General features: G+C 41.2%; 1 protein-coding gene across 1 annotated transcript in view; it reads left to right on the top strand.

The window, feature by feature from the left end:
- Nucleotides 1-8134, top strand: part of LOC123978622 (phospholipid-transporting ATPase VD-like) — a 21005-nt gene extending 12871 nt beyond the window's left edge. Inside the window, exons 5-10 of the mRNA XM_046061960.1 lie at nt 4381-4506; nt 4843-5043; nt 5642-5722; nt 5915-6019; nt 6200-6387; nt 7268-8134. Of these exons, the coding sequence (XP_045917916.1) occupies nt 4381-4506; nt 4843-5043; nt 5642-5722; nt 5915-6019; nt 6200-6387; nt 7268-7463 (897 nt within the window). The 3' untranslated portion in view covers nt 7464-8134. The remainder of the gene's footprint in view (nt 1-4380; nt 4507-4842; nt 5044-5641; nt 5723-5914; nt 6020-6199; nt 6388-7267) is intronic.
- The last annotated feature ends 3449 nt before the right edge of the window (nt 8135-11583 follow it).

Here is an 11583-nt window from a genome sequence, read left to right as displayed (position 1 = left end):
ACAACTCACCTTTCTCAAGTTGTACAGTAATGTCACATGTGTATGAAGGTGGATCAAACAAGCTAATCTTAAATGTCAAAGTAGAGAGGAGCCTAGTAGGCCTATTTATTTTCATTCATTACACAATATGAATAAGCTATGCAGACAGTTGTAAAGAAAGAACATCTTTTTCTTCTGTTCTCTACTTGTTATAGTTACACAGTATTAGGGGTGTGGGCTGTATTAAAAGTATCCACTGTTCTCCCATGCTCTCACACACAGTAACGATGAAATGTGTGCTGTTCTCACATTCTTCCTCTGTATGTACACATAAACAACAAGGCAGGGAAATATAAAAGGAATTTATTTTATTGTTTGGGTACATTATTGTTCAGTGTACATGCTCACATCTGAAACAAACTTTACGTGCTTGTTAACTCTCCCACCCCGCAGACATCAATACACCACTACCGATTTATATTCATAGCGGCAAGTGCTATGTAGCTCCACATAGGGGACACAGGAAGTGACATATAACACCTTCATGCGGCGTCATAACCGCGTAGGAAATTCACAGCCGCACCGGCAGAGCTCCAGAATATGCAACTCGGCCGGCTCACACGCGGACGCGCTTACAAGTGCGAGGGCCCGCCCAACGCTGCTTGCAGCTTTAATATTTACTTGAATCTGCTCCTCTCCCTACACTCACACACACCCAGCCTGCACCTCTGGTCTCTCACGGACAACACGCCAGCTGGCTCCGCCTCTTTCTGTCTCTCCCTGTATGTGTCTCTGCTGATTTTCTCCATCAGCAGTACATTTCATAAAGTCGCCGTTTTTAATAAAATCACCCGTGATTGAGGTTTCAAGTGCACTGCATGTGGAAAATCAGAGTTAACATTAGCAGGGCTGCCAACTTTTCAATTTAGTTTGGAGTGAGACTCTGTATTGGAGGTCGGTTCATTTAGGCCTTCTGTGTCTGGGATCAGGATACTTGCCAACCTCCAGACATGATATCCTTAATGTCGACCAAACCATGTATTCCTTCCCCAGAATCTATGTGTCAAAACCAGAGATTTCTTTTAATTCTAGAGAACATGTGGAATATTATAGGTTAGTTCGTAATAAGCAAGAGTGTAGGTTTTCCGTTAGCAATGGAGGAGCCACTTATTTAGAGGGTGGTGTGGGGGTCCTCCCCCAACAAATTTTTAGCATTAAACACTTAATTTCCTGCATTATGGTGAACATTTCTGCACCAATTCTTGCCTTTTCTGCATCAATTTATGGAGGAAATGTTTTTATCTAGGCTATGTCAATGGAAACACAAAACTCAGGCAGCAGGTGACTATTTAAAATATAAAATATACCACAATATAATCCAGTAGGTGAATGGCTTTCAAGCATTCTGTACTTTTTTCTTTCATGATTTAGTCTTCTGTCTTCGTTGTGTCTTTGTTTGGGGAAGTTCCTCTTTAAATGTGGCACCTTTTCACCTCAATGATAAACTAATTAATTTTAATTCAATTAGAAATTCCTGGAGTGAATGTTCAAAACTTTTTGCATCTATCCCACATATCTTTGTAATGACATCTCCAGAAATGTTTTTATGAGAATAACGTCATCATTTAATCACAATTTACAATATTTTTCAAAACCTGTAATCTGCTCTAATCTGCAGTTCTGCTCTTACTTGCTCTGCTGATATGATAGAACAGACATACACAGAACCTGTTTGGGACCTGTGCAAAACTAACTAAAAACACTACAAATCCTTACGTTAACTTCAGCAGCTCTGTGCACCTCGACCAGCTACGTTACCCGATCACAAACTGTCTGCCACTCACTGCGCGAGACTGGGTTCGGTTGATTCCATTCACGGCGTCCGCCGGTGTCGCATCAGCTGGTTAGAGTATAATCGCGCCCAGTCGACACTATCAGTTATAGGCCAAGAGATGGCATTGATTTACACAGAACCACGGAGGTGTCATTTGACTCCAGTTGTTCCTAGTAGTAAATAATTGGGGGCAAGGAAAAAAGGTTGTGAACCACTGTCTTAAAGGCATTAAAATCACCGAAGCCAATAACCTTAATTTGGTAAGAGGAAGTAGCGGATTTGCACTTACTTCCGATTGTCAGAAATAGTTAGTATATCAAATCACAGAATTAACTGGGATTTGTTCGTGTCCAGGGCACCACCTATTTTACAAAGACCTAGGAAACTTTTAATTAATTGCTTACTAATTAATTATATAGTAATTAGGGCCCGTGCATGAAACATGCAAAGTCCCTATTGGAACTGAAGGAATTTCTTTTTTCTGCAAAGTAATCTCAATTTTATGGGCCTAAATACGCTCAACTTTGCGCACACGTCAGGCGGGGCAAAAAACTTTGTATTTCATGGGTTTCGTGCATGGACATTGGAAAATGTCTCTGTAGCGCCCACTCGACTTAAAATTTTTGCTGTGCAGTCTAAACCTATTGATGATTAAAAATTGTATAAACAGTTATTATCAGTTGAGCAATTTGCCCATGGCGTGTCTTTGAAAACTGATGATTCGCCATGAAACAGGAAGTTGTTATAACTTCAGTGTACATGCTCACATCTGCACCAAATCTTACATGTATAATAAGAGTCCCACCCTGAACACATCCACATGCCAACATTCACTCAAAGTCATAGCGCCACCAGCTGGCAACAGGAAATTACACGTTTTACGCTGTAATGTACTACTCCTAGCAGGTTGGACAAATCAACTTCAAAAACATCCCAGAAAACCCATAACGCAATGATGAAGCCATGTTGTAAAATTGTCGAGTTTGCAGTTAATGGTGTGGCGTAGCAGCGATATTAAACGCTTCGCATTGTCACAGTAAGTTGTTGTTACTTAACTTTGCATACTCAGATCTGTTCCAAATTTTACAGGTGTGATAAGAGTCCTGAACACATGTACATTCTAAAATTCACCCATAGTCATAGCGCCACCTGCTGGCAACAGGAAGTAACTTTCAACGAAGCAATCCCCGCAGCACGTTTTAGCTACATGTTCAAAATTTCTGTGGCACATGTATCATTTTCAGACGTAGCAATAAACCTCTTGGAGCCATTGTCTAAACCCAAAAGGAAGTTGTCCATTTTGGATTTTTTGGTCATTTAGGATGATTTACACACTCTGTACTTTAACAGACACCTCCTAGAGAATTAGTCTGACTGACTTCAGATTTTCGTTGTCTAGTCTAATCATACTGATAATTAAAAGTTGTGCAAACAGTTAGTTTTTGTGGAACGGCGTGCCCGTGGCATGGCGTCAAAAATTGATAATTTTTTTTGGAGTGGATGATTTTTTTATTTGTAAAAAATTTTGAAAACCATGTATCATTTTCCACAATTATGCGTCACTTTGTGTTGGTCTATGACATGAAATCCCAATGAAATACATTTACATTTGTGGTTGTACTGTGAAAAAATGTGGAAAAGTTCAAGGGGTGTGGATACTTTTGCAAGCCACTGTAAAGGCGAGGAATTACTAAATTGACTCTGGCCCCTACGAGTACCCCTGAGGGGAGTGACCGCTGGGGTCTCGTCACCTGATCTCCGGACACGGCTCTGAAACTGGGACTGCACTTATCATACATGTGAAACGCAGAATGAGCATTCGCACTAATAAGTGTGGACAAAGGGCTGAGTGGAGTGCAGTGGAGATGGCATCCTCTGTGGGTCTGTTGGTGGAAAGCAAACTGGTGAGGGTCCAGGCTGGCTTGGATGTTGTTCTTTATGTGCTGAAGAACCAGTTTCTTAAAGCACTTCATCAGAATGGGGGTGAGAGCCACAGGGCGGTAGACACTTTAGTTACAGGGACAATGGAGATCAAGCTCCTCTGCTGTGGAACCAGGTTCCAGTTTGGGTTCAGGAGGCAGACCTTATCTCCACATTTAAAAGTTAGGCTTAAGACTTTCCTCTTTGGTTCAGGTGAGTCCTGAACCATCCCTTAGTTATGCTGCTCTATGCACTTCCCATAATGCACTGAGCTCCTATATCCCATTAATGAATGTTACTAACTCTATTTCTTCACTCTCCTGTAGTCTTGTGCTTTCTCGTTCCTATCCTCTCTCCTTCTGTCGCTTTTTGCCAGTGTTTCTGGCTCTGAAGCTGTGGGGCCTGGATTTGTGGTGGCGGGCTTCCTGCTGCCCCCCTGCTCGACACACACTGCTACAATTATTATAATTAGTCCTATTATTGTGATCATTGTTAGTATTATTATTATTAATTTTAATTAATGTCTGTACCATTACCACCTTTACTATTATTCTATGTGGATATTGCGTTGGGCTACTCCTACTGAGGCAGTGTGAACATGGCCGTGCCTTGTGGTAATATTGTAGTCCCTGTGTATCATTCCCCAGGCTGTGATGTCCAGTGACTTCGCCATCTCCAGGTTTAAACACCTCCGTAAGCTGCTGCTGGTCCATGGCCACTGGTGTTACTCTCGTCTTGCAAACATGATCCTCTACTTCATCTATAAGAATGTGGTAAGAGTTCTCTACCAACTGTGCTTAGGCTACATCCCGCTACTATGTTTTTGTTTTAAAACGAAAACGATCTCCGTCCACACCAGCATTTTAGCTGCAGATCAGAGTTGATCTTTGTCTATATTAAAATGAGTGAAAACGCACATCACGTGGCCGTTCACATACATTGGGCATGCCGGTGTAAACAGGAAGCAGATTGTCTTACACAGTTGCAGAAGTAAAATGATATTGTATAAGATTTTATTAGACCCATCTCATACTCTATAGTGACTGGTTAACACTATAAAATACAATGACGATGCTCACTGCTGTCTGGTTGTCTGTCTGTGTCTGCAGATGTATGTGAATCTGCTGTTCTGGTATCAGTTCTTCTGTGGTTTCTCTGGGAGCGTCATGACCAACTCCTGGGTGCTTATTCTCTTCAACTTGCTCTTCACTTCCATTCCTCCTCTGGTCTATGGCGTCCTTGACCAAGACACGCCTGCAGACACGCTGATGGAGCTGCCTGAGCTCTACCAGGCTGTGCGGATCTCCAAGGTAACTGCAAAGACACCACACACAAACCTGCTCTTTCAAAACCTGCAATCACAGCTGCTGTTGTTGAATGTTTTGATTTTTTTTATGTGAAACATTTCCTAAAATAATTCAGCGTTCCCAAGAAATTGTATTTTTGTGGAATGGGAAAGCATTTGAAATGGGAGCACAGGGCATCAGAGCTTTACTCTTAGAATGATATTGATGACATCAGTATGGCTCACCAGCTTCAGTTTATAATACTGGCTTTTCAGAAACAACCAGTTTATTATAATGAACACTTAATTACTGAATATGTAATCAACATAATCAGTCTGGTCATATAATATGTCAAATGGTCTATATTTGAAGATACTGAATTTATGCTGCTCATGTAACACTTAGATACTGCTGTATGAAATAGAAATAAGTGCTAACTAATGTATTATTTAGCCTCATTAATGACTTAATTAATTGGACCTGAAGTGGAAGCGAGGAGTCAGGATTCACTGCAGGACTGTTATACTGGCTTGCGATTGTACTATACCAGGCTAAAACAAGCAATGTTGTGACCCCACCAGGTGTTTAGAAGGACTAACAGATTAATTCTCATTCTCTGCAGGTCTATGCTCCCTACGTGTTCTGGATCACAGTTTTGGATGCTTTTTACCAAAGCCTTGTCTGCTTCTTTGTGCCTTATTTCGTAAGTGCACCATATCAAATCATTCTGTTGTGTCAAACAGTTTCTTCATTGCTGTTTTTAATCCACTTCACATGTGTTTTGACCAAATAATTTTGGTGCCTATCAAAATCAGTGTGCTGTCCTACTGTCGTGTAGCCAACACTACAGTCCTGGCCCCCTCCGACTGTAAGATTGCTGTGTTGTTTGTCTCAGGCATTTGCAGGATCAGATATTGGGGAACTGTCCTTTGGCTCTCCGATCAACGTCTCAGCTGTCCTCATTATCCTGCTGCACCAAGTTATCGAGAGTCACACTCTGGTCAGATGCACTGCTACACTAAAAGCAGTTAGAAATCACTTATTTTCAAACTGGATTTTGTCTCCATTGCCTTACGATTGGAATGATTTATCATATGGCATGGATGTGTAATGTGCAAAAATGTTTTGAGTCCATACTGACTTTGAGACTGAGACTCTAATCTTCTGTGTTGTTTTGCAGACGTGGATTCATGTGCTGGTGTTGGTTCTCAGTGGTGGTTTCTACTTTGGCTTTGTGCTGCTCTTCAGTTTGTTCTGTGCGACCTGCAGCCCCCCCACCAACCCTTTGGGGGTAGAAACACTCCAGATGTCCCAGCCTCTCTTTTATATCATTTGTGCTCTAACTACTGTGATGGCTCTGTTACCCAGGTACACACACCTGTCCTCAAATAACCTACAGTAAATGCACACATGTACAACCACATTCATACATATAAACACACTCAAACTGGGTCCCATTTGAGTGCAGCCTACTTTAAAGTTTGCATTTTAAGACTGAGTATGTCACATTAAGTCGCCAAGGTGTTTCATTCCAAAAAATCCACTTACTTTCTTTTTCTAAAATTGGGAGGACACACTCTGTTTATCCTTTTCAGCCTTTGTCTAAAAGTCCAGTTCATGCTGGTCACTTGATGGCAGATACTAGGAGCACCAGGGTATTGTAAGAAAACTACAGTACCATTGAAAAATTATTTCATTAACCATTTGATCTCCAGTTTGACTAACAGTTGAAAATGTGTCCATTTTAATATTCTGCTAAAAATGTTGAAACCAAACCTCAACACAAAGATAAGGTACTAAAGGCAGGTAAAAACACAAATATAATATTATCGTGACATATGGTATTAAGTATCAGATGTCTATAAATTTATAGACTTCTCTTAATATGGAAACCATAATGAATTATGATAATATAATATATATATAAAATTAATAATGAGTTGAAACCAGACCCGAGCCCTTGAAATTAACATATCTTTTCTTTGGCATGTGTGACTTCTTGTTATATATATGTGATATGCTGAGTTCTTTCATTCCTCCATGGAGGCCCAGCTTGAAAAAGGACACAGCTCTTCAGTGGTCAAGTTGTTAGTTGAGTGAAAAAAATCCAGGAAAAGGAAAAGTTGTTCTTCTGTAAGGTGTTGAATGTGCCACTCTCCCCAAGTTCATCATTTACTGATCCATGTGAAGCCACAGTCCTGATGGACAGACTAATCCTGTTTACTGTCCTGTGTGTTCTCCTCTGCAGGCTGTTGTTTCGGGCTCTGCACAACACCTTCCACCCCTCTGCTGTTGTGACGTCAGCTCAGATGGACAAAGTAGATTCAGAGAAGTACCGCAGGAGAATGCAGCGCTGGAACCTGAGCCACTCCAGAATCAACAGGCCGCCAGTGTACGCCGACAACCCCGGCCTGGAGCCCAGCACAGCCTCAGTGGTGTCCTGACTCTACAGAGTCCCCCAGTCAGACCTGGCCAGACAGAGATAGAAATGAAACTTCAGAAAAGACTGCTGTGTATGGATGTTCCCTTTCTGTCCACTCTCTAGACATTTACAGGCTGCACAGACTGTGCTACAAGCCAACGGACTCTTGGTGAGACTGATTTGCTATGAAAGAAAATCATGTTTTAATTGGACATGTTGTACTTAATGAATAAATCAGAATGGTGAGTATCTGTTGAAATATCTAAATAAGCATGGAAACAGACACTGTGAATAATGACCATCATGTAAAATATTTAGACAAAAATATTTTAAAGGAACTGTATGTATCATTTGAACATCAGGAAATCATCAGCTTTATTAAACTTTTGATATTCGTCATTAAGAAATGAGAGCTCTCTACTGGCCTTCACTTTATTCAGTTTTACAGGGTGATCCGCCAGACTGGCTGGATGTAACAGGAAAACTGCCGGACTGATGCACACCACCAAGGCTACTTTCATACTGCAGGTGAAAGTGACCAAATCAGATTTTATTTTAATATGACTGTTTCTTTCATTCCATCTTGATATTCATCATCATCTCACTAAAAGCCAATATTGAAATCTTGGCAATCTTTTTTTTTTTTTTTTTTTTTATTGTCTTCTGCATGTGCTATTAAATTGGTCAAATCGCCGTTTCATTGGTTTACTTTCATCTGTGCATCACGGTTGTAATATTAATTATTTTATGGTTGAACTGAAATAAATCACAATTGAGTGATTCTTTACCACAAGGTAAAGCACTCAAAACAAACTGACAGAAGCACAGCAGTGAGGTGGTTGTAGATACTGACCTCTCTCTGCCAGCTATTTGGTTACTGGACTCTTGGCTCTTTGCTTTTCGGTGCTGGACATATGGCTAAAGAGGAATGTGTGACTCAAACATTGAGAGTATCAAATCAGTGAGAGAAAAAAGATGCTAACAGCTAAGCTTGAAAGTTCATTCTTGTTCTTGCAAACAGTAGCTTGACAAAAACTACTAGTACCACTTGAGTACTTGTTTTTTCCAAAGATTTCAACCAGTGCTTAATTTGTAAAGTATTAGGTGTGCATGAAGTGTTCAGCCCACTGAAAATAAATAAAAAATAATCATTTCTGATCAAATAATTAATTATTTAAAACGCATGGCGTACCTGCACATTGTTTTAAAGGGCGAACAGAAACCATTATTAGCTACCAAATCATATAGTGAATAAGGAAATCCACTAGGCTGGATGAACAGCGGTGCTGGAGCGCGAAAGACTTAAACTCAGAGGTACTGGAGCGGCACTCCGGCTAGCTCCAGCACTAATGAAGCACTGCTTTCAGCCACAACTTCTGGCCTTCCGCAGTGGATGGAGCTGCTCAGTTGTCATGGAGATGGTTGATCCCTGAACATAGGCAGGGGTAACTATCCTCTATGTGTTGTGTGTAATTTTAGAGCATTATACCCTAAATTGTTATCATGAATTATTAGAGTGAAGGTGGTCTACATTGTCATCATTTAAAGTGTTATTTTATAGTGTAAAGTTAAGATCACAGTGTTAAAACCCTATAGCTCTGAGTATATGTGCTCCTTTTGTATCTAACTGCCCGGGCTCAGCAGTAGCACGTGTGTGTGTGTGTGTGTGTGTGTAAGCAAGCATGTGTGCTTTGTGAGCAGAGTGAGGGAGCACAGTAACACAGCACCAAGACACCAGCTAAGGGAAATGAAGAAGCAGATTTTGTGAAAATTGTATTACAAAACATACACCAATATATCCCATCACAGAAAGAATGCCCTGTCTCTAGCACACAGCAAGACACAAAGTCAGGTTATGGTTAAAATAGCATGATCAGCAGAGGGCATGCCTAGGACACAGAGAGGGGGAGCAGTGCAGACAAAAAACAGTCATCAGTGATTATCCTTATTTTTTTTAATCTTTTTACCTAGATGTGCCTTGTCTTTATGTAGAAGTGCTTTATTGTAGTCATGAATGCAGTAACAAGCTCACTGTTAGATCCTTGAGTGGGAGTATTGACTGTAGACACTGTGACTATGCACGCCTTGTTCTACTGTTACCTACTGTAGAATATGACTACAGGAGGGACTGCAGAGGTCTAAAACTGCTGATGCTGTGACTATGGATGTTTTTTTCTACTGATGTTAAGACTACATGTTTAATTACTGATTAAGGGTTCGTTTGATTATCAGCTTTCAACCTCTGATTATTATAGCCTGTGTGAACTTTGAGTGAACTTGCTGAACTAAAGCAAGGCGGAAACTGGGTGAGCAGATAAATGGTGAACGAGAACGCGACTGAAAGAAAGAGATGAGCTGACGGTGGCTTCCCAATACTTGGTTTCAGGAAATCACCACCCACTACTGAAGTCACAAAATAGTCCAGGATTTCCAGTTAAGACTGCTTTATTGCCAAATTGTGGTACGTGTGTGTGTGGTTCTGAAATGGGAATAACATACAGAGTAAGACAACATATTACAACCCTTTAAACCAGTCATAATAAAGAACCAAACGAGAAAAATAAATAAACACCACTATACTTAGAAAAGGTGGCACCAACAGACCACTGTGGTGCTAGCTAACACACTAACTTATCCCACTACAGAAAACAGTTGGCAGCTAGGCAGCTATTAATAATAAAAAAGGGTGCATTGAATGTAATTACATTAAGCACAGGCTCTACACATATGGAACTAGCACTGTAGATACTCACTTGCTCGTAAATGGGCCTAATTGACATGATTAACAGTAGCTAAAATTAGCTAGAGCAAGATTTAGCCAAGAAAAGGGGAAGACTCTACCCAAACTTTAATAATATGAGACTTAAAGTACTTACAGTTCAATGGACGCACACAACAGTCAGAAAGCAAAGGCATTAACACTGTTTTTGTAACGTAATTGGAACTCAGATCTCTCCATGATCGTGTGAACTGCACTGGGTAGACAGAACATGCCACAATAAGAGGGGGACGGAAAGTACCACTTGAAGATAGGGGGTGGAAGGTTCCATGTGTTGCTGGCCTTTTTAACAGCGAAAGATAGATGATGAGCAGAAACACGACAGACTCAGGCAGCACTGTATCAAGACTACTGTACGAAATCAAGCAATAGTGAAAGATACAGCAGTACATATGTTATTCTTGTATAAATTTTTTAAGAAATACAATTGTGTGTCAAATGTATGTATAACTTTTGAAAAAATACGGTGAGACTGGAGTTGAAACATAATGGACAACTTCTTATCCAGTAATGTAAAATCTAGAAAATCAACAAACAATTAAAGCTGCAAGCAGCGTTGGGCGGGCCCTCGCACTTGTAGCGCGTCCGGGTGTGAGCCGGCCGAGTTGCACATTCTGGAGCTCTGCCGGTGCGGCTGTGAATTTGCTACGCGGTTCCGACGCCGCATGAAGGTGGTATATGTCACTTCCTGTGTCCCCTATGTGGAGCTACATAGCACTTGCCGCTATGAATATAAATCGGTATTGGTGTGTAGATGTCTGCGGGGTGGGAGAGTTATCAAGCACGTAAAGTTAGGTTCAGATGTGAGCATGTACACTGAAGTTAGAACAACTTCCTGTGTCATGGCGAAGACTTGATCTCTGACGCCACGCCACGGACACACCCATTGACGAAAACTCGCAAATAGCACAACTTTGAAGTCGGTCGGACTAAATCCCTAGGAGGAGTATGTTAAAGTACGAAGTGTGTAAATCATCCAAAATTTGATGTGAAATTCAAAATGGCCGACTTCCTGTTGATTTTAGGGCATCGCTCCAAGAGGCTTTTTTGTGCGTCTGGACAAGATACACGTACCACAGAAAATTCGTGCACGTAGGTGAAACGTGCGGCGGGGGCTGCTTCGTTAAAGGTCACTTCCTGTTGCCAGCAGGTGGCGCTATGACTGTGGGTGAATGTCAGCATGTACATGTGTTCAGGGCGGGACTCTCATCCTACATGTACAGTTTGGTGCAGATGTGAGCATGTACGCTGAAGTTACGACAACTTCCGTGTCATGGCGAAGAGTTGATCTTTGACGCCACGCCACGGACACGCCTATTGACGAAAACTTGCAAATAGCACAACTTTTCATCTTCAATGCCTT

Source organism: Micropterus dolomieu, linkage group LG11, assembly GCF_021292245.1.
Source record: "Micropterus dolomieu isolate WLL.071019.BEF.003 ecotype Adirondacks linkage group LG11, ASM2129224v1, whole genome shotgun sequence".
Taxonomy (NCBI): Eukaryota; Metazoa; Chordata; class Actinopteri; order Centrarchiformes; family Centrarchidae; genus Micropterus; species Micropterus dolomieu.
Note: the sequence above shows the minus strand (reverse complement) of the source record. Positions and strands in the feature narration are given on the sequence as shown.